This window comes from Rissa tridactyla, chromosome 16, assembly GCF_028500815.1.
Source record: "Rissa tridactyla isolate bRisTri1 chromosome 16, bRisTri1.patW.cur.20221130, whole genome shotgun sequence".
Lineage (NCBI taxonomy): Eukaryota > Metazoa > Chordata > Aves > Charadriiformes > Laridae > Rissa > Rissa tridactyla.
Genome location: NC_071481.1, coordinates 2,447,700 through 2,471,576, shown reverse-complemented (window position 1 = coordinate 2,471,576; position 23,877 = coordinate 2,447,700). Strand labels below are relative to the sequence as shown.

At 38.7% G+C, this 23,877-nt stretch overlaps 1 protein-coding gene across 3 annotated transcripts in view; it reads right to left on the bottom strand.

The window, feature by feature from the left end:
- Positions 1-23,877, bottom strand: part of CFAP74 (cilia and flagella associated protein 74) — a 44,974-nt gene that overhangs the window by 14,154 nt on the left and 6,943 nt on the right. For all 3 annotated transcript variants that reach the window (XM_054222173.1, XM_054222172.1, XM_054222174.1), the window contains exons 7-23: positions 23,030-23,203; positions 22,502-22,612; positions 21,198-21,300; positions 20,293-20,450; positions 18,861-19,071; positions 17,796-17,978; positions 16,544-16,717; positions 15,789-15,907; positions 14,275-14,341; positions 13,739-13,828; positions 12,204-12,377; positions 11,147-11,321; positions 9,724-9,836; positions 8,768-8,890; positions 7,515-7,636; positions 3,456-3,584; positions 275-362 (exon numbers count right to left, since the gene is read on the bottom strand). In XM_054222173.1, coding sequence (XP_054078148.1) covers positions 275-362; positions 3,456-3,584; positions 7,515-7,636; positions 8,768-8,890; positions 9,724-9,836; positions 11,147-11,321; positions 12,204-12,377; positions 13,739-13,828; positions 14,275-14,341; positions 15,789-15,907; positions 16,544-16,717; positions 17,796-17,978; positions 18,861-19,071; positions 20,293-20,450; positions 21,198-21,300; positions 22,502-22,612; positions 23,030-23,203 — 2,314 coding nt within the window. The remainder of the gene's footprint in view (positions 1-274; positions 363-3,455; positions 3,585-7,514; positions 7,637-8,767; positions 8,891-9,723; positions 9,837-11,146; positions 11,322-12,203; positions 12,378-13,738; positions 13,829-14,274; positions 14,342-15,788; positions 15,908-16,543; positions 16,718-17,795; positions 17,979-18,860; positions 19,072-20,292; positions 20,451-21,197; positions 21,301-22,501; positions 22,613-23,029; positions 23,204-23,877) is intronic.

Here is a 23,877-nt window from a genome sequence, read left to right as displayed (position 1 = left end):
TTGCCATACGGTATCTGATAACTCTCTGGTACCAAATAAACTGCTGGGGAACAGATAAGCACTAACTAGAAAGGACTGAACTTTCTGTATTGTAAACACAGGGACAAGAAGAAGCTATCAAACCTGTATTATCACTTTAAGCACCTTTTACTGTTATCACCGGACTTCAACTAGTAAAGAACTAATCTGAGATCAGGTATCATTAAGTGAACGTTCACTAAAATAATTTACGTCTGCTGTCAGTCTCGTAACCAGCATAATAAAAGTCACCAACCGTCTCCCCAATCAGTGTTGTCACTGGAACTTCCAGAATTCTTGTCTCTTCATTAAAATAGCTCCCTGCATCTTCAGGAAGAGAGTGCCTAAAAATCAAAAAGTACATTCAGTTTCATAAAAAGATTTTAACTATTTTCTAGCTAAGTGGAATAGTAAACTTTTGATGGATGTATTTCTGAACACAAAAAAACCCCAAACCTGTTACTTAAGGTCTAAAAGTTTTATACTTCACAGCTTTTAATCTTAACACAACATTTGTGCTCAAATAGAAGTATTCACATATGTAGTTGGTTAAGCATCAATTCCAGTGCTTCACTGAAGTGAAGCTGAACTAAAATCTTGTATGCAAGATATATGCAAGTATTAGGGAAAATGGTGGAAGAAAATGCCAAACAAAAATTAGTGACCTATGAAGTTCCACCTTCTGACCCAAAAAAGGAAGATGGAGTCAGATCAGAAATATTATGGACTTGTCACAGATTTCCTGTACAATGGCAGAAGGGCATACCTCCAGAGAGCCTGCTCTGCACAGGCACGCGTGGCAAGGGGATCTAGCCAGGAACTTAGAATAATTGACCTTGTACGTTAATGTTGGATTTTTTTATTTTATTTTTTTCTTAAAGACAGGATTTTGGACACACAGGAGTTTAAGGAAGTTACACACAGAGATCTGCATCCATTTATTCTGTTTTGAAATGCCATCCAGTCATTTAAAATTCTGAAAAAATTTAAAGCTTACTTTATAATCAGAACATAAGCCTTCTGCATCATCGCTGCAGCCACCGCACATAACCAACCTGACCTGGGCAATCCCGTCCTTTCACCACTGATGGTAGTTAATTACCAGCCAGTTTGAGGCAGAATCAATTGTATCACAAAGCACAGAGATATAAAGAAAGTGAAACAAGTTAGAGACCAACAGTGTCTGATTATACCAGATTAGCAATTTATAAGAAATATGCATTTTTCTGTAGCTGAAGCATCTTGCTATCATATGCTGAGTTTCAGAGCTGCGAGCCAAGCCAATACAAAAGCTCCAGCATTTTTAGCTCCGCTGGTATATTTATAGTGTCTTCCAGCACCCGAGTGAATTGCTTCCTGTTCTCAGGTCTCCATAGCGCTAATGTTCCTACTACTACTACTGGAATTGCATGCAATTTTTTAATGTATTGTTAAAGAATAGTTAATGAATAAGTAGCAGCCACTCAGTCACCATGGTGATCTAAAATCTTGCTGGCTGTTACTCCGCAAGTCTGAGATGGGACTTTAGAAGGTGATTTTCAAAGGTATTGCTGACTTGTTTGAAGATAGGAACTGGAGTTAAACACAAGGTAGGAATAAAGTATCGGTTTTGTCTTTGTCACAGGGCATTAGAATAGCAGAAGAAATTAATCCATTACAAAATAATCCGGAGGGGGGAAAAAAAAAATATATAATTGTAACTGTAGGTACACAGTGATGGACTCCAAATTAGCTGTTATGCCTTGGGGAAAAGATACTGAAATCCTTCGGATCGTTCTCTGAAAATGGCATCTTCATGCTTAAAAGCAATTAAAGAGAAGCATGAAAGACAAATCAGATTTAGACTGCCAGCATCTGCAGCACTAGTTCCAAATGGAGAAAAACTAAAAGATGTGGTATTTGGGAATTCTGAAAGTCAGCAAATTAGAGAACTTGCCTTCAAATAAACAGAAGATGTCGGCTTCAAACACCCAGCAAGTTCAGAGTATTGTAACATCTGACCAAGCATTTCAAGCACGCACAGAATACTCGGGAGAATTTCCCAAGCCTTCAGGCATCTATCTGTATTGCTGAATGAGTCTTTCTTTTTACTTTTATGTTACTTTTAAAATAGCTATTCTATTAATATAGCCTATAATACTAAGTCAATGAGGAGGCATTTCCAGAAGTGTTCACTGTCTCAGTACTTCACATCACCCTGCAGCAAGCTCATCTTCCTCTGGCAGACATGCGCTTCCCCTGTCCGTCTTTTAAAACTGAGCTGTATACTGAAATAGCCCGATACTTATTTTGTGTGTCAGAAATGCCTTAATCTCATCAAATCTCCTTTCTGAAGCTTCCCCATTTTTCAAAGGAAGATTAATGTTCTAAATCCAAGCTCTGCTTCTATCCACTCAGTGTAACGGTGCTTTACAGCATCTGAAGTTTAGGAACTGGAAAGTGTCATAATAATGGTTACTGTTGGTGTAATCTGATAGGATTTGAGATGTTGGAAGAACTGTAAATACTTTTAGTTCTTTGAATGCTAACCTGGTGAAAAATTTAAAAATCAGTGTTTTGACCCTCAATTTAGAGTCACAGATGCTGAGTGAAAATCCATGATATACTGACATCAGTGGGACTAGATAAACTACATGAGAAAAGCAGCAGGTTAGCAGCAGCAATCAGTGCAGAAGCTGCCAAAGTATTTGGCTCTACACCAGAATTAAGATCTGTATCATTTAATTTGTATTTGAAAAGAAACGTCCTGCTAAATTCTTTAAGATGGCAATGATGAGGTAAATAAAACTAACAGTTGTCAACAGGAACTACTGCATTTAAATTTTTAAAAAATGGAATTTTCTGTTTCTTATAACCCAATTATGTATGTAGATGTATCATGAAATGGAGAAGAGAAACTTTCTGGGATAAGGCTTTTAGCATCTTGGAAGATCTTATATAAAAATGCCACTTGAAACTCAAAATGTTCATATTTTGGGGAAAAATGTACATGGGTAGGAGAGATATGAACAGAAAGGCCAACCATTCTTACCTTAATTAGCAAGCACAGGACTTCTTGTCCAGAAATTATTTAATCAGTGATCCATGAAGTAGCCACCTGGCCTAGATAGCCTCTTTCTTGGATAAGAATAGCTTCCCCACAGAAACGGGAGCAGCCTCCCAGGAACACAACTGCTAACATTTTCACACTGCTGCTGTCACCACAGGAAAAGCATTTCCTCGCAGGTATGGGATCCAACTTCATTTCCTCCTTGAGCATCTGGCAGCTTTTATCGGGGGGCAAGAGGGGGGGAGACTAGGACTACACTGACACCAGCAGCGTGTCCAGCCTGCTACCGTGTGAAGGAAGAAAAAACTTTGACCTGCTCAGGTTTTCCACTGACAGCCTCCTCCAGATATTGTCTTAAGTACTGAAAAGATTAAGCTTGTGAGGTTACCTGGGCAGAAACTTCAATTGCACGCTGAAGGATGACTGAGCTTGGATGTAGCCTGTTTTTGGAAGCAGCTCCATGTGCTTACTCAATTCTTTGCGTATTTCAAACTTCAAACGCAGCGTGGCTTTTGCTCTGCAAACAGATCAGACGTGCTTAGGTGGCTTTGAGGCTACCTGTCCTGCCACGGCAGCAATATTTGCTCTCAAGAGTTTGATCCCCCCTGGCCCCCACCCCTTGCATCCCTACTCTACGTTACGATTATAACTATTCCAAGCTTCCTTTAAAAGCGATAGGCATGTAAAACTGCTACGGCAAAATCACACAGTTGTATTCTCTTTTAAGATAAGTATAGCAAACAAGGGTTTGCAAGTACTATAAGTAAACCCAGCTGCATTTGAAGCAATACACACAGCTGATGGGAACATAATTATCCAAGTGCAGCACAGGGGTAAGTAAGGTCAGGGGAAAGTCAAAGCCAAATTACTGTGAAATATCAGCTAATTATATGCTCCTAACATACATTTCCTCTATCTGAATCAATAGGAATCACTCAATGTCTGAGACATCTAATTGGTCCGAGCTGCAGCACAGAACCCGCACGAGATGGCAAAGGAGTAATCGTGTAATGCTGGGTCCAGGCTACGTAACAATTGGTGGTGGGTGGGATGCCACAAAGAAAAACGAAGAGCAGCACCCCCTAAGTGTGGCCCAGGATACCTAGATGCTGCTTAAGTGGCTAATGAGCACTTAATGTCCCGGCCTGTAGCCAAAAGAATGAACGTGAAAGAGCATAATACACCTAAAACATCAACGTGCACCTAGTTTGTGAATCCCGTTCAGCGTCATTATCATTATAATTATCTTAAAACCTTCAGTACCAAAAATTAAGCCTACACAGGCAGAAAAAAAACCCCCTCAAACTCGGAGAGGGAGGGGAGGCTGTCTTATCTCAGAAATGCACTGAGCACGCTGCTGCTTTTGGGTTTTCTCCCTAAAACCGCCGTGGCTTCTTTTAAATAATGTGAATTCACAGATCTGTTGTAAGGACTCCTCTCACAGCAGATACTCTACAGGGCTAGGAGTCGTGGTGTGATCAGTTTGCCCTACGAATAGCGTACTGGAAGCCAGGACATGTCTCCCTGTTTACTGAGTTCTGGCCATGTTATAATACAGCGATAGCCACAAACCATACCCTGGCTTTGGAATTTTATGCCTATGTGCAAAATTGCCAAGCAATTTACAAATATTTCAGCTTGTCATTTTCCTTCTCTTGGACTGGTTTACAAGCTGTCAGTCCAGATGGTCTGCTCTAAATCAACAGCTATAGCATGTGGTACTGGGAGCCTGGACTGATTTCTGACTGTTGACAGTCTAAGAGAACTATATACTACTTCATTAAATCACTGCAGATTATAACCTGCCAAAGAAATTACTTTTCAAAGTGATTTATATTGAACAGGATTCTGATAAGACACTTCCATCCTTTATGCTGCTTATTTATGCTTCTTGATTACCATATTCTATGTGACCAGAAAAAAAAAAAGCCACAAAACCCAAACCAAACCCAGTATTAGCTAACATTTTGCAATTCTACAGAGCCTGCTGGGGCACGTAAGCGCCAGAGCTAACTAACTTGAAAACTTCATCTTCTACTTAAGCTACAGACTACAGTGTCATAGAGTGCAGCAGCAGTGAGACACAGGCAAGTTCTTTCTGCGCTGCTTCTGTCAGGTGTCTGTGTGTATTGGTGGTGAACAAAAGGCTACGTCATCTCTATGTGTCTCATCTACTATATCATCTCCCCCAGGTCTGAGCCAAATTTTGCCCTGAAAATCTAAAGAATTCTTTTGCTACAAGTTTTAGGTGTTTTTTGGGGGTTTGTTTGTTTTTCCCCCCCCCCGCTTTTCTGTAACTAGTTAGGGATCAGGACAGAAATTTGTAAGAATATTCTGGAATGGCAGGATTATTTAAGTATCTAACATTTAATTAAAGAATGTGTGTTCTAGAAGTTATGCTACTAAGATTCCACATCTACTGGAGCTGAGCTTGAGTTCTCAGCAGGTAAGGCATGTCTGCAGTTGTCAGATCTTTCCAGCAGGGCTGTGGGAACCTCACCTTTGGTCTCCCTCAGGGAATGGTTGCCACCAGCAGTAGTTCACAGACAGCACTGGAGTAACTCATTAGCTGATATACAATTCCCACATAAAGCTGTGGTAACAAACTATTATCTTTGTATGTTGACAGCAGTTTGGACACTTCGTTGTAGCCTGAAAACTGTCCTTGGCTCTGGATCCTTTGTACGTAGTTCCAGACCACAGACCTTAGTGAAACTCCCTTTCACTAGTTTTTCACCATGAAAATACAGCTACTTACTAGTCTAACCTAAGAAATTGATCTTGACTGATAGTAATTTATAGCTGTTTTCAGCAGTTTAAATTCATTCTGTTCAAGAGGTGATTTGACATGTACCATGTAGCAATGAGGAATCCTCTGATACACCCTACAGAAAAGTTTCAATAGCTACCGGAGGAAGCGACTTCTCAGACACCACATGTAACTCATCCATGAAGCCTATCTACTTTTGCAGGATAAAATGTTGAGAAATTATATTCCTGCACATGAAATACTTTGAATTTCAGCCCAAATGACTGTATAACAAAGACAATTTTTACTAATTATGGAGAAGTGGGTGACAAATCAAAGACTTGATTTGCCAAGGTACTAAGGGCAGTATACAACATATTAACTGCTCTTAGTTTAGGGAAACTTGGTGAAGGATCAGCAGGATTTTTCCCTCGGTTAAGAAGTTTTGCCCTAAGCAATTTGACAGCTTCTATCTTTGGGATCCCCTTAAGTTTTCATTAGGAGAGTTATTCTGCTTCTGTACTTATAAGTTTTATCCCTGGGTTATCTAGACCAAGTAAAATCACTTACATAACGACTTGTGCTTGTCATATCTGTAAGCTGAATTTCTGAGATAACAGCTTTACTCATTTCTTTCCAACTGTGAAGAATCTCTGCAGTCTGTAATTCTGGTAAGAGGTTTAAGAATGGATGCCTTCTACAGAACCGATCTCTCCCCCACCCTCCCACAAGCCCACCCCAATCCTATTTAAATAGAACCTAAGAAGTGCAAATTGTTAAAATAAGCATTCAGTAGTGACTGCATTAGCTAGAAGGAAGATACCCAGCACCTGAAGACAATTAAGAGAGTACAAGTTCATGTAACCACTCTAATAGCAGGAAATCTCTGGGAGCCAGTGACCTGAAATAGTCAAACTACAGTGCAAACAGAACCAGTCTTCAGACATTACTGACCTGGGCTACAAAAACGCCCAGATACTTTTCCCCCATAAACTGGTATTCAGTCACTATCCGTGTACTTACGAGGTACCTGTCGCCCGAGTACCGTGCTCAATGCCTATATAGGTTAGGAAAAGTTGTACCATTCCCAGTAAATACAAAAGGACTGACATGATTTATCCAGCATCATGTCCCAAGTCTCTTAAGACTGTGATTGACCTCAATAAAGAACGTTGCATGAGGCTGGCTTCCAGATCGTAAGTCTTCTGGGGACTTTAATTAAAGTAAAACAGCTGAGAAAAAATATTCTTTCATAAAATTTCCTGTCTGAATCAATTATACCCAATGTGCACTTAACTTTAGACACATTTATCTCCCTAACCTTTACTGTGCAAATTCCACATGATGAAATTCCGTAGGGTTGCTATTCCCTAGGGACTTTACAGTTACACCACAGAACAGGTACAACATTGGGAATCTTGTAGGAGTGGAAAGGCATGTATTAACCCAGAGACTTCATAGCTATGGCTGCTCTTGGGAATCTGGGCTAGCAGGATACCCAAATCCAAATTCCACAGAACTCAGAGGGCTTGTAATCAGGAAGTCCTCCTGAAATGCCAAGGGAAAAAGCAAACCATTCTTCAGCTTCCTCTGATGACAAGATGGGTCTGTAACAGTGGTACCTCAAGACATCACCTTGTGCCTTAAGATCTCACTACTTAGGTAGAGAGGGCAGCTGATAATGAAAGGGTAACTCACCTGCTTCGAATCACAATGCAATCCTGATAGAGTCGGTCATACATACAGATCTTTAAATCAATGTTGGGATTGGGCACCCAGACCGGCACATCAATAGAAACTCCAATGGCACTAAAGCACAGCTGTTCATACATAAATCAAGAGTGTAATTCTTTTTGTTAGTCTCCAATTCTTACTGATCTAGACGGTAAGATTTTCTGCTATAAACTACAGCTGAGTAAAACAATTTATTATTCATATTGCAACAGGTTCTTTAATTAGTCAGAGCTATGAATATAATTTGTAAAATAAAACCTAGATATTAGTGTCCCAGAAGAAAAAAGAATTATACTTTGGTTTGGATTCTTTGACAGAGAACATGAAGGAAGAGCATGCTGCCTGTGATAATGAAAAGAAATATTTAAAGTGCATGTAGCTAAAGTGAGCGTGCCATAATTCAGAAACTCCAGAGACTACAGCTTGTTTAGCCAGCTAAGAAATACAGTAATGGCAGCACAGTGCTGTAATTCCTGTAACAACCTCAGGTCTGACATCAGTAACCACATAGCTCAGGCTTGGATAAAATGATCCTGAGAGAGAGGGTACCCGAAGGAGCCTTCAGCAGGCGCCGGCAGCTCCTTTTGTCGCCTAGTCCATCTGCAGACCCTGGGCAGAGCCAAGACTGGCCTATGGAGCTTCTTGGAAGTTTTTCTTTATTTTTTTGGCAAGCTTCTGTGAACTGTTCCCAGGCAGAACTTGGCTTCCAATAAAGTGTGGAATCAAAATATGCTGAAGTGGTAACTAAAGTTGTCATCTCTTCCAGCTTTCACACATCACTCTCACTGCTGCATGCTAAATAATTCCAATTCTGACATATCAGAAAGAAAATAAGCTACGTAGGTTGGGAATAGAGAAGAATACTTTTGTATTTGTTTCCAGGACATTAGATGTTTTCCAGCACAACATTTGATAAAATGGGAATATCAGCAGTATTTGCATGGAAATTTAAGAGAATCAACAGGTTTAATAACCGTACTGCACCAGAAAGAAGAGCTGTGATTTACAAAGTTACCTCCCATCAAACCACACGATACATAATCATGTGGTACCTCATTATTTCTTAGAACGTTCATAAACACATCTTCCTCTACCTCCTTCTCCTGTTTCTAATATAGGATGCTGAGCAATTTTAAATCTTGGGAAAAGCAGAAGTAGGAGGATTTTAAACTCTTTTTTACAGTGTTTTGAAGAAAGTCTTGCACAAAATCACTCACCGGTTTGCAGTCTGGGTTGTCAAACATGATCACAAACTCTGCCCGCACATCCCCAGGGATAGCTGGGACAAATAGAATCTGAAGTTTGACTGAGCTAAAGGGTCCAATTTCACCTTCAGTAACCTAAACAAGAAGTAACATGTTTTTAATGAAAATCTGACTGCATTACTGTAGTTGGCTATAAGTTGTATCAAAATAAAGAAGCAATATTTACTCATACCACACAAACGCTCTATTAGACCTAGTTTGTAACTCGAATGAACGCACTATGCAAGGGGAAAAGTCCTTGTCAGTAGCTCCCCAGGAGGTTCAGTGTGGGGAAAAGACTGGGCATGGCACATGGTTTCACAACCAGACATGGTCAGGATCTTACTGAGAGCCTCCTTTCACTGCACGACAGCTAGATAATGTGCTTTACCAAAGTGTTTCCATCATGTATTGGTGAGCATATAACTAAACCATGGAGAATCTGTCTTGTGCTACCACTCAACAACTCCACTGATTTCAGCATTAGGTCTCCCCGCCTTTTGCATGCGTAGGCAGAAGCCATAAATGCTAATATGAACCAGTATCTGGGCTCTCGTCCCCAGACTTTTTAATATGGCTGAAGTCTGACTTTTCCCAGACATTCTTCCTTTTGTACTGTCACTAGACTTTGTATGACCACAGAACACCACAGCAGAAAAATCAGTTTGACCAAAAAAGAGAAAAGAGAAAGAGTTAAATTATGGCAAATGTAAATCTCTACAGAATCTCAGCTCAAATAAGTCTTTATAGGTCAAAAGAAAGAGCAAGTGTCATATGATTTCATTTTAAGAATTAACTGTGACACAGCAAAGTCCAGAGGGCTTGAAATTGATCATGCGCTTAAGCATTTCCCACCAGAGCCAAAGCAATTTATTTGATGTAGGCTTAGACTAGTGAAAACCTTGTCTGCATCTCAGGATATTCATTACCTTTCCAAGCATGATTTCAACTGGTGTTTCTTCAGCAGAAAGTTCTACTAAATTATGTGCATTGCCCATGTCTAGAGCTGCTCTGGAATTTAATACGTCTTGACCAAGTCCTTCTGGGGGAAAAAACACAAACAAACCCCCACAAAATTCTGGATGTGTGTATAGATTCACTAAAAAATATCAAACAGAGCAGAAGTACATTGATTTTGGTCAGTACTGCAAATCAAATAATGTATACCAATGACGTGGAAATAAGTGTCTAGAAGGAAATTTCTGTTTGGCCATACAACTTTGCCCTCATCCAGAAGTCCACCTTAGGCACCTGAGCCTTCCACGACACAGTAACAATATTAATGGTTCAGTAAGATAAAGTATATATTGGAGATTGTTACATCAAGAAATGCAAATTCAGCTGAAAGCTTAAACTGGGCTTCAAGTACAATTTCAGTGGGACAAAGCAATGCAGTCAGGAGGCTCTGCAAAGCAAGTGAAAGTGCTGCTTCGCTTTATTTTCAAACAACTGCAATAATAAGTACCTTTTAATTAAACAGTGTCCCACCAGGGCTTCGAAGTGCCTTAAATTAACGCATCACGAGAGAGACGAAGTTAACTCTGGACTGTATGACAGTAATCGGTGGGCAACCATTTGCTCCATGTCAACCAGGAAAAAGCTCATGGTGTCATGAGATATGGTAGTGTGCCAAAGCAATGGATTATTTTATTTATTTATTTAAGGTCTGAAAACATCTTTAAAGGTATGTGTTGTGTGGAGACCGCTACCATGATTAATGGAATCACTCCATTTCCCAATACAGATCCTAGATTTAAAAAGAAAAACCACCCACAACCTTTTCATGGAACTTTTAGTTTCCTGCAATTGGAATGATCAATATCATGAAGAAATATTAAAGAATACAGATAAGAAAGAAATTAAGAAAGTCTTTCTTAGTCTTTCTGGATTTTATTAGGCACATAGTAAACATTAGGAATGAGATGGAAAATGTCTGAGGAGGTTCATCTTTCTGCTTCCTTGTTCCTAGAATTACAGACTACAAAAATAAACCTGTCATGTGGATTTCTATTCTGAGAAGTGGGTATTCAGTTGCTGAGACAAGAATGATAACAATTTTGCAGTTTCTGTAAGCTACTCGGCTTCTGTATTCTTCTGAGACCGAATTGTTGATCGCTAATGAGAAGTGAGATTCTCTGCTGCTTTTGATATAATGGTGTCAGTACGTTATTTTTAGTCATTTTGGGTGAGACAGCATACAAAGAAATATAACATTACTACTAGAATGACAAACTTCTTGATTTACTGAGTAACTTTGCAAACTGAATCCCACAGTTCATTACAGGAAACTACAAATGGATAAAGCTAGGCTTGGGAAACTGCACTGCCGCTTTTCTACAGTAGTCATCTCACCTGTGGAACCACCGCTCAGGCTCGTCTCAGCCCTCTGCTGCTCCTCCTGGGCTGCGCTGCAGGGCGTTTCTTCACCATGGTCAGCACAAATTTGGTCCTTCTTTTCAACTACAGGTGTCACAAGACTATTGCTGACTTTCTTTTCAGGAACACAGCCGCTGAAGTGTCGAGTAACCTGTTAGAAAACTCAGAAAAAATATTTTCTACTGTGACTGTTTATCTAGCTTGCACCAGCTCCAATTTTATCAAGGACTTGTAAATCAGACTTGGGTTTTCTTGCAACTCTTTCACATTATAACACCACCCAGTTTGTCAGCTCTGCACAAAGTGTCTGAGTTTTGGCATGTTTCTTCAACAGTCTCTGCTTCATTCCCACCCAGGACATTCCAGCAAACACAATATTACAATCATTTGCATTCGTTCCACTATTGATTTGAGAGATCTTCCTTCCAATCTTTTAACACCGTTTTAACACTGTTTATTATTATAGTTTTCCGGCAACAGCCCTCAATGCAATTCTTAGTTTGACTAAGAAGATTCCTTCCCTTTTAACAACAGCTTGTCTATAACTGTGACTGTCCTTCTTTGATAGGAAATTTGAACAGCTCTGAATTTTTAAAGGAAGATCACAGGCTAGTGCTCCCAATTCTCACTACTCTATTGTTAGTTTTGCAACAGTTTGCATTTTTCTGAAGTCCAGGAGCCAGGATTTTAAATTACCCTGTCAGAATCTCCTCTTTTAACTAAGTATTTCTTCCTAATTTTCATGGATGCAGAGAAAATAGGAATCATGACATAAATAACTAAAATGTAAAAAAAAAAATTATTGTTGGTTTCCCCCCCAAATACCTGGTTTTAAATTTGTTTTGTGATATTTGTGGGTCTAACAGATTATACTAAGATATGCCAACCCAAACATAAACAAACTACTAGAGGTTGAACCAGATGATCTTCCAAAGTCCTTCCAACCTGAGCCGTTCTATGGTTCTGTATGATTCTACCACACTTTGCACGGCAGAACATTTCTATCAATTTAGGGAAATGCTTTTGAACCTACCATTCTTCCAGGAGAAGATTTTGCCGTTGCTCTGCATTTACTACTGTCACTTGCTGACGTCTGAACTTTGAATCTTGTTCCCAAAGCTCCACTGTTTGTCAGGTTGATGGTCCGTGAAATTGTCTCTCCCACCACATGGCTGCCGAAGTCAATGAGCTCTTTATCTAGTGCCAGCTGTGAGAAGACAAACTGTTAATTACTACTGTCCTAGATAGTCAGTAATGTCAATTGAATGAGCATCCACCTTTTCAAGAATAGGACTTTAAAGTTCTTATTATCATTTCAAAGACGGTATCAAATAGCAACATGAACTGGGGATATCCTTCTGCCTTTTTGTAGAAGCCAACTCATTAAAACACTGTCTTGTTAAACTGAGCCACTTCCCTTTCAGTCCAATATATGACAATGGAAAAACCAGGGTAAATTCTGTTCACAGCAGCAGCTTGCGTAGGTCTTCAGGTAGTAACTCTGGAAGTCGGTAATATTTACACACCAATTCAACATTGTTGCTCTTGTGTTACAGTAAAATGGTTTTACTGGTTTCAGCATCAAGCTGAAAAGCTAGCTGCATTTACCATCGCATACTGACTACATACCTGTTTATAGCACATCCCGTCTTGTTTCTGTGAGCTACCACGGTTTACAACGTGTTTAAAAAGTAATACACTACTTCGTATAGAATTTAATGACTCTGTTACTGGATATATAACAACAAAAGGCTTGTAATTCAAGATCAAGCATCAAAAAGACAAAGACAACTTGGTTGCTTGCTAGTATCCTCCTTACAGCTGAACTCTTCCCACTTCCAGGGTATAAAGAATGGGAGCTCCTGCATGTAATTAGCACACAATGATGGTATGAACTCTCAAAGATGCATGTGCTGGCTTTGCTGAGAATGGCATTGCGCATTCTCGTCTTCAAGGTCTTAACTGAAAACCAGAGTCCTATCCACATAGTCAGGTTTAAGTATGAAATATTGATGTGAAATCGTTCTATCTTCCTTCAAGGGCTTAAAATTAAGCGCATCCTTAAATACTTTGCTAGATTGCTAATATAATAATTACAGTGCAGTGCCTTTCAGTTACTTCCCCCTTTCTATTTTCTGTGTAGCAGATTATTCTGGATTCATTTTCCTGTGCACAAAAGTTTCGGTGTGCAGTCCACTAAGGAAACTTTACATGCAATCTTACTCATTCAATTTACTGAAACGTAGCATCACAAACTCCAGGAAGACATTAATATGTTGAAAGCCTCTTAGTTATTTTTACATTTTTGTTAATTAAGTAAGCCTCCAGTATAGCCCCAATTTTGTGTTTGCCAGTTATATTCCTATACTGCGCATCTCCTTGCATAATCTTTTTCCTCTAGCATTGTATATTCTCATCTATAATTTCTTTTGGCCCGTAAAGCCAAAGCTGCTCTTAGCTGTGAAGGAAGTAATTTTAAAAAAAATAAAAAAGATGATGATGCTATCTCACATTTTCTATTACTGTTGTTATACTGACACTGAATAAACTTTAAAAAGAGTCACTTACAATGCATCTCTTGGCTGTACATTTCAATGGAACAGAAAAAGGACCAGTCTGTGCCATAAACATGACTTCTCCTTCCACAGTTTCATTTATCTAGGAAAAAAAATAAAATAAACCAAATTAAGTCATTTGCAAGGATCTAGCCCATGTGGTCTGATGAAAAATACTTTCACTCATTCTCTGAGTAACATTAAAATATATCTCTACAGATTCCACATTTCCACTTTAAAACAGTCTTTGGTAACTGCCTGGCTAACTTTAGCCGGGCAATATTATAAATCTTCTCGTTTGGAGCAAGTTTCAAAACATACTCCAAGAACACTTAACGACAGGCATGTTTCTGAAGTGTGCCCCTACGTATGCCTTACTACAATTTAACAGAGCTTGAGCATGCACACAGGTGTCCAACTACAAAAGCGCCTTTTCTAGAAATATAGTTTGTTTCTTTGTTAACAGTGAAGAAATCAAATTAATGATGTTTTTATTCAGACTAGTGGATTATACTGGCATTGTGTAATTTAGAATTCAGGTGCACTTACCATTGGCTTAAACGTTACCACTATTTCACAAGACATTCCAGAAGACATTTTGCCAGGTGGGTTGAAACTATGGAGATAATTAACATAAAACTCCAAATTAAAGCTATGTATGAAACATCCAGCTCCTGTTCTGGTAACAGTGGCAGGGTTTTTTTATTTTTTTTTTCCCCTTACTTGGATTAATGACTTAGAAAAGTCAGAATGAGTGACAGATTAATGAAAAGCTACAGAGCCCTGCTGCAATTGTAAAACTACAAAGCCACAAAGCCTGATTCTTTATTGAGGTTTTACTCAGAAAGTCTTAAAGTGCTTTTAAAAGGCAAGAATTATTGCCTTCATGCTACAGACAGCCAGACTGTAGGCAAAGAGGTGAAGCCAAGGCTCAATAATATCATCAAGAACAGGGTGGACCAATTGCCTTTTTTACCAACTAGGCAGCAGCCTTCTCCCACTACCCATTTTGTGTGCTGCTCTGTAACATCTCCCCTGTCCAAATAGGAAATGAAGAGGAAAGAAAAAAAAAAAAAAAAGAAGGTAGCTGCAAATGATTAGAGTGTGCTGCAAACTGTATCCAAATTATCTTGAATAGAAACTGCCACTTATTTCAGTGCCTCATTCATGGTCTCTGTGATGCAAGTAAAATGCCCATCAGAAGACAAGAAATCTCACAGCTGCACTCGAAATGAAATTATTAAGGCCCTACTGGAGACCTATTCTGCCTGACAGAAAGAGAAAGGAAGCTAGACAAGATAGATAACTCAATGTTGCGAGCCTCGGGAATACCTAAGTAAACTGAAACACAGAACATACATGCTAATCCCAAATTTATAAAAAAAATATAATTAAAACCAAACAAAAGCAAGATGAAACATTTTCAGACAGAAAACAGAAGCTGTTCAGAATTCAGGAGCTATGTGAATAGGGAAATAAGCATCTGTGTATACTGACCTTCAGAACAGATCACTAGCAGTTTCTCCCAAGAAAGACTTTAAGGAATTTCAAATGTTACCTTGACAAACTATTTATGATTTAGAGCATAGGCTGCCAAACACACACAGAACCCTACACTAAGAATAGGCTCCCATTGCATGGAGATGTAATAATGCTCATTTTAACCATATTGCTTTTTATCAGCAAATATAGCGCCTGTCTGTCACTGATAATTTATAACAAAGAGATCCTTTTCCCCTTTTTAAAGGGGTTTGGCATTTTTGGAAAAAAGCTTTCTGCCTGTTTAGGGCTGGCAGTTACCCCAGGTCTGTATCGCTGCCCATAGATCAGGGACTGGACCCTTGCTGTCGCCACTACAGAAACCAGTGACATGCAGCTCGGGCTCAGTAAAGCCTCTTCCTTCTCAGCTCCGAGACAATTCCTTTCCTTATCACACAACAATGGAATATAATAGTTTAGATGTATTTACTGAAATGTATTTAATTTGCTACAGAATTTGCTTACACCTCCTGTTGTAGTGCAAAGGTAAAACAAGCAACGAGTCTACAGTTAGTTTTACTTACTGAATACTGATGAAGTCCTTGAGCCATTCACTGATTCCCACCAGTCTGAAGAAGTTAACACTGTAGGATGCGTTTATCAAAAGTATCTTCTTTTTGTAGATTTCACCAACATCAAAATCCTTGGAACACCAAAGATACCAGGTGGTGTCAATTACAGGAAGTAGCATTTACACATGTAATGACAAAACCAACTACTTTTACCATACTACTGGGATCCCAGGCCTGCGTGCAAAAAAACCTACAAAGCATTGCCTTGCTCCCAACAAACCCTTTCAAAACATACAGCCTAAAAGCCCGGAACTCATGCTTCATGGATGGGGCACCATTATCCGGGTTTGTGCACAGCTAACGCACCGAGCTGCTCTGTCTTTTCCTGCAGTGAATGTCGGAGACATTATGTCACATCCATAGTCTAATAGAGTTGTTAACAATTTAAACTGTGCAAGGCACAGGCCCCCAGCTCCTACTAAAAGCAGAGCGCCATGAAAGCTGTGTACCTGGGCACAGTCACTACCACACAGACAAGGAGCGTCCTGCAGGCAGCCTGTTTCTCTGATGCAGTGAGAAGCCTTGTCTGATGCACCACACTTAGCAACATTTTCAAGACCAGAGAAGTAGGCAGAAGTAGACCAATTAAAGACAACAATAATTTTTTTTTTCTTCCTAGTGCAACAGAATTTTGACCAAGACATCGGTATATACATTAGTAGAGATATACATCATCTTTATAGATCCCATGCAGAATGGCCACTAACCTTGAAATGAATGCAGCTTGGTTTACTATAGAAAGTACGTCGCTTACATTCACGACCAGACACTATTTGCTTGCGAAAAATCCCACTTTGGAATTCCTCCATTTTTTTCTCCAAAATTTCTTTTTTCTCTACCCTTGTAGCCAGCTGCTTTGGTTCCATTTCTTCTTTGGATATCTAATAAGGAACATCAGTAAAAACCACCTGTGACTGCAAGTGTGAACACAGAATCCGTAGCTCAAAGTAGAAAGTCTGCGAATGGAATCTCTTAGTATCTGTCCAGCCTTTGTTTCTCTCCAGATCAAACTCAGCCTCCCAGCTCCTATATGAAGAATTTAATCTATTCTCAGCTGTCTGTTCCGTAGCTTTTCATCATCCCACATTACGTCATAATGTTTTTCATGGCAGTATTAGCTCTTCTGCACTTAAAGAGGTTTTTTTCCTTCCTCAACTTCTTAAACAAATACTCATTCATAAAAAAAATCATAAAAAAAAATCAGCTAACTTCACTGGAACATTTCAGTTACGGTCCAGTGCTTCTTTCATGCAAGTATATGAATGTGTCCTGACATTATTTCTTTTTAATTGATTATAAAGTTTGCTTTTAAAGGTCGTCTACATCTCAAAAAAGCAGTATATGCAAGTATGCCTTGGATAACACTTAATATCTTAACTCCACAGTTCCACTCTATAAGAGTGTACTATTTACTTCTGTTTAGGGCATAGAATACTATTACTTTGCCAGAAGATGTACTGTACTTTGCTTAGTATGGTATGAAAAAAAGTTGTTTCCACACAAAGCAATGTGTGTTGCCAACTCAACAGAAAGTCACGTTTAGCTTTTTTAAACACAAACAAGTGAACATGATGTGATGTACATCTTCACATACCCCTGAACTGAAACTGCAGTACTAAGAAAGCGAACACTACAAGAGCAGTGTCACACAGCAATTACTCTGATGATATTCTCATATCTGAATCTCTACGTCTATGTCATAAAGTCTGCATTTTAACTGCAAAATAGATAATTATTGTTTTTAAGGAAGGTCCCTAAAACAGCACTTGCCAGTGTCATCACTTCAGATATATACAACTACTAGAGAAAAATTAAACTTTTCTAATCCATTAAAATACTTTTATGGATACTGTCAAAGTTTTGTAAAGACCAACTTCACAATGAATCAATTACAAAAGGATCTCATCCACTTTTTTTTTTTCCTTCTCTATTTCTAGTAAGAGATATCATAACATTTACCTTGTTCAAGTCACATTCCTGACTCCAAAGTCCCGGGAACTCTGGTTCCACTAGGGTCTTGTCCCTCTCTTCCTCGTCTTCACCACTTTCACAGAGCACATCATGGGCCATTTCTCCAGAAATCTCTCCTACAGAAGCAGTTCTCTCGCCAGCTGAGGAACAAGCTGATGGAGACCACCGCGGCTTTTGTGAAAGAACAGAAGTTTTGAAGATACAGTTAAAAATTACTAGAGGACAGTTACTTCAACAGTTAAGTGTTTCTGAGGAGATCTTTTAATACAAAAATGACAGCTTTGTAGAGCTCAGAGGCCAAAGATGACAACTTAGGTTGATCCCTTCTTAAGACACTGAATACAGACAAAATCTCACATTAAAAACGTCTCTGTGATGCTAACCGTACACTATAGGAGGCTAGAAACTCGTCCTCAGGTGAGGGAACACTGGCTGCAGTTTTTGAACATTTAGTGTATCACAGAATGACCAAGGACTTTGTTGTTTGGTAGGATTATTTCTACCAACACCTCTCCCTCACCCCTTTTCTTTTAAATACCTAAAGATTGTATGAAGCCACTAGTTTCAGCAGGGAATTCCATTCACTCCACCACCATTTTCCAGGCCAGAACTCCCTGGAATACTGTGCAGATAAAAAACCCCATCCAGGAAGCTGATGTCTAGAGAGAACCACTGTCTCCTTTCTAATACAGTGGAAACATTTCGCTTGTGCTGACAAACTGCTCTGAACCCTCACTCAGGGATGAAGGAATTAAACTGGAAGTGAGGGCACTTTGCATGGTTTTTGATGTCTGTTGCAATTCACTTATTCGAAAGTTCACCTCTTCTTACAAATGCCCTTAAAAACACCCCACACCAAACAGGACAATGTCTCTATTCATACAAGCATCAACAATAAAGAAAAGTGAGGCTAACAGTAATTGAGAGATCTAATGGAGAAATTACTCCGTGCTTGTTCTGTACTCTCTGGCATTCGGTTGTAGCCTGTGCTACGCCTTGCACATTTAACAAAAACTAAATCTAAAGACAATTAATTCATAGGCCTGTGTTTACCTGTGCTCTTGCTCCAGCTGAACGTTTGCAGGTCTTCTCAATATATTGCCATGTTTTCATTCTCCACAGTAAAGAATCCTCAAGTTTACCACCACCCTTAATTGCCTTAGTACAGGATTGACCTTTTTTCCGCTTGCGAATAGAAGCTTTTTCTCGCAAAATTTGAGATACAATCTCAATTTTTCTTGATTTCTGCCGTTCTCTATGAGCTCTGTAATCCAATGTTGTAAAAAAAATTAAACCAACTATGGCTGTTTACTAGTAATATTAATTGCAGTCCAGTTTCTTTTGAGCCTTTAAGCTAAATAGCAAGTCTTTAAATTGGGTGGAGGGGTAATTTGTGTCAAGGCACCAGGCAATTCAGAGGCTTTTTATCTATGTTTGTGGACTAATCATACTCAATTACAGTGTTTTAGAAGTTGAGGAGCCGACAAAGCATACCAGTCATTGCTACTGAAAACAATAAAATAATTACATAATTTTCCTAACCTAGTTAGCTATTTAAAGACAACTGCCTATCTGAAATCCGGTGGATTTAATAAAGGGAAGAAGAATGGTTAAAGGTACAGACATAAGTACTGACCCTGGAAGATATGAATTCAAAGCTACGTACAATTACAAATTCCATCACACACTGGGTAGTGTGACAAAAGTGACAGCAGATAATTTGATCTCAGTTTTACCGCCAGCAGCTTAATACACAATTCTCTGCAACGAATACTATCCACGCTAATGATCACTTTTAATATAGACTTTCACCTCTTCAACTAATCCATATAAACAATTACTGATTCTAAATAGAAGCAAAGAAAATATCAGCTCTCATTTAAATACAGGCTACTGCCTACTGAAGGACTTCAATGTCTGCGTTTAGCCTCCTGATACCCTATTGCAGCAGATAAATGACATTGTAACGTATTTTTGGAAGATCAGGGTACAAAGAAGTTAATCACAGTTACAAAGACACAGGAAGGGTATCCTGACTCCCAGCGCGCTCTGCCTTAAGTATAAAGTCATCCTTGGTTCCTATGATCAGTTCTTTAAGCATCTTTTTATAGTGATATACAAATTAATGACATAATGGTTTTAATGACTAAAGAGTTATTTTCTTTTGCATATAATTCAGAAATATATATTTAGGCAGAAATATACTCAGAGAAAACTGAGAATGTCCCTTCACAGAAAAGGAGAAAGGCAGTACCCTGGGAGAAACAACTAAGCAGTTCTTCAGCAGATTAGCAGGATGGTAGGTGAAATTAGAAAAGAACTGCTGTGAGAAACATGACACAGCTCCCACCAAGACTAACAAAATGCGATCTCCCTTGGCCTGCAGAGGGAAACAGCGAAAGGGAGAAAGAAAGCAAGGTGAAACGGATTCAATTTAGAGCTGGATATTTCCAGCAGATCTCTACAGACTGATATGAATACTTACTGTTTCTCTTTTTCATGCTCTAGCAGTCGTTTATGGAGAAAAATTTCCTTGGCAACATTGCCTCCTTTTGCCAGGATAGCTTCCCTCATTTGCATCTCCTGCTTCTTTGCCTCAAAGGCCATTGCTTTGTTCCAAACCTGGAGAGTTCGGAGTTTTTCCTATGCAAGCCATACAAACCACAGTTACATATTTGATTCACGTATTAAAGAATATAAACCAGAGAATCTAGTGTTGGTCCCTGTATCGAAGTACAAATTTGTGGTAGATTTCTCTGAAGTAGAATTTATTGGGCTTAATATACACAGTAGTCATGGTGCGCTGAGACGCAGAAAGCTCTGAGTAGGTCAGGGCTAGTTTTTTCCCTTCTAGCCCTCCCTTGAAATGCTACTCAATGAAGCCATGTGCAAAGATGCAGTTGTAATCAAGTTAGTATTAAATTAAGAACATTCCTCAAGATTCTACAGAACATAAGTAGAAGAGCAAAGTAGCATAGCTCGGAAATTCTTAATTTACATTATTTAAATTTGTAAATAACTGTTTTTCTTCCATATGTTTTCTCCATATGAAGTATTTCTGCACTGGGATCCAAATAACTAGAAATTCTTCTGGCCGAGTTTTCAGAGAACTTATTTGTAGTATACATTATTTCCAAGAGAATTACCCTACCAGAACAAGCTAATTGTTGACAGAATAAGCGACATAAGTAGAAGGGCCAAAATCTGCCCATACAAATTTAACACCACTACGCCTATAGTTAAGTTCCCCCCAGTTTCAGGAGAGCTTTGCTTGGTGATCTGACAGCACCACATAACAATTTTGCGATGAAAACCGAAATCGCTTTCATTAAACCCTAGCAGTCTAGCAAGTCAGTTTCTCTGCTCCCTGTCTAAGCACAGCAGCAGTACCCGATTGGAAGTGATGCTGGTTTTCAGGGAGAGCACAGCTTGTATCCTTCTCTCCATATGCTCCTGAGTTTTCACTTCTTCCTTGGCATTTTTTTCATGAATTCTGTAAGCAAAGTAAAATCTTTCAGGCTCATATCCTGGAAAGCTTTTGGTATTAGAATGTTTAACCTGACAAGTAGTAATTGTCAATGTCACCATTCTTCCTGTAAGCCTCTGTGTTTACTATGATACTGGGTGTGGGTAAAGCGGAACAGTTGGAAGACTCTTCTATATACGGTGCCTCTCAAGCTACAAGTGCCAACAGGCTTTCAACTAGTTTGCTCAACAACTTTTTTTTTTTTTAATTTTGAATATGAAGAATGTGTTCCACATTATGACATATGTCTAGTCGCTAAAATAAAGCAAGAATTCAGGTGTTGCTCATATAACCAATATCTAAACAATTACGTAGTGAACTTTATGAGCCAACCACTTGCACCTATACTAAAAATAAACCCTAGAAACTCTAAAAGCTAGAAATATGTGGGCATGAATCAAATCTGAGATTATTCCAGCTAATATAATGGTAAACTAGAAAAAAATCAGTAAGATGTATATTTGATACATTACTAAGGAAAAAAATAATCTATTTGCCTGTTTTTCTTAATTATTACAAATTTGCACATGCCATCTAATGAAAAATAAGCCAACATAGGAACAGTACAATTATTTCAATCATTTTTTCAATTAAGTTCTCATATACAAGCAAAAGTAAGTAGCAAACGTTAACTCTTTCCTTAGTAGCAAGGTAATTTAACACCACAGTAATTATATAAACATAAACCTATGGTTATGTTTACATAACATTAATTTACCATCAACCACAAAAGAACAGGAGCACAAAGAAATGGCCTATTAACCAATTTTGCTGGATAGCAACATTTCAGAGGGAGTAAAGAATGGCAGAGTGCAAGGTCCAGACCTTGAAGTAACTACTTCAGTTACTGACACACACACACAAAACATTTCAAATCATTATTAACGCCTACAATTAGTCAGACCCCTCTGCATCTCATCAAAAAGAGAGTCCCTTCAGCTACAGGGAACCTGCAGACCACACTAGGACAGTGAGCGGGTTTTCTTCTTTCCAAGTCCTTTTGTGCCACGTAAGATTTGAATGCTTCACAGCACTGGCCCTGTGGCAGAAGATTCCCAAGTGTGAGAGAAGATAAACGTAGCAGAAAAAGTACTATTTTTCAAAGACTAAAGGATAAAGTATTGTACAGCAGAGAACGTACAACAACAGAAAAGGAGAGAACAATAACCTTGCCATGCTCTTTCTCAGGAAGCATACTGCTTTTTTATGGTTCCTTTCGGCATCTTCAAGCATTTTTTTATGCTTTCCTTCATATTCTTTCTGGGCTTCCTCTTCTTTTCTACAAAACACAGGCAAGCCAAGAGTTGCAGCAGGATTATGGAAACCTTGACTCCAAAACAATGATATTTAACAGTGGGGTTGGGGACTTTATTAACATCCTGGCGGCCAGCAACAATGCAGACACATGCAGTTAGTCTGACCTAATAAACTTCATTTCCTCAGACAAAAAGCAGCCACAGTTTTTGTCTTTACCAAGTTTATTTTCATATATCAGAAATCTTTACCTGCGTAACTGCAAGACCGTGGGCAATTCTTATTTTAATTCCATTTCCTCATAAAATATTCCTGAAGCAACACCCAGCTAAGAAACATAATACCACTGGTATTTGAATTAGGTAATCTCAGCACCTGAAGTCGTGAACTGGCTAAAAAAAACATGGAGAAAGGAAGCAGAGTCTGACTTATAGGCGCTTACTTTTCTCTAGACCACTGATTTTCTTCTGCTTGCAGTGCTGCTATTTTTTCCTTCCAAATCCGCGCTTTGGCTCGTTCTTGGTATTGCATCTCTAGCTCCTCCTCATATTTTTTAAGTTGTTCATGGAGGATTTCATATTTTCCCTGCTCGGTTTCCATCTGCCACATCTCAAGCCTTTAAAACAAAGTGTGAGCTGTTTTCACTGAAATACTGACATTCTATCACTTAAGGCTACTAAGTAGGTAAGACTCTATGGTGAAAATAAAGATCTAGCCATGTTTTATTTTATTTCTTTAAATTATATTGTAAATCATACGCTGTTACTGACACAGGTATTGTATCTTTCAGATTAAGGCTCATATCCAATAGCATATCTCATTTTAAACTCATCAAAAATATCAGTCAAAGTAAAACAAAAAAAGCTTAAGCTTCTGTTTCTCAAATACCCATTTTACCCAGAAGAAAACAAGAAAAACAAGAAAGTTTAGAAAAATAGCTTTTATTCGTCCGTGTTTTACTAAAGGAATTTAGTTATGATAGGGATACGTATAAACAGATTAATATAGTTATTGCTAATAACACAATAAATGAGTCAAGCATTTTAACGTTATTATACAACACTGCAGCAGAACATACTGTATTTTGGTTAATCACATCTATAAGCTTGGGCTTGTGTTCTTGCTTTGATGTGGTGGCATTAGTAGTTGTACCTTTGGTGCCAAAATATAAACACACTCATCTGTTGCCTTCTGCAAAAGACAGTTTTATTCTGTCTTATATAAATAAATAATTCAGTATGCGTGAATGCTCAATTAGAAGCAGCAATATTAGCTTAGCATAAAAATACA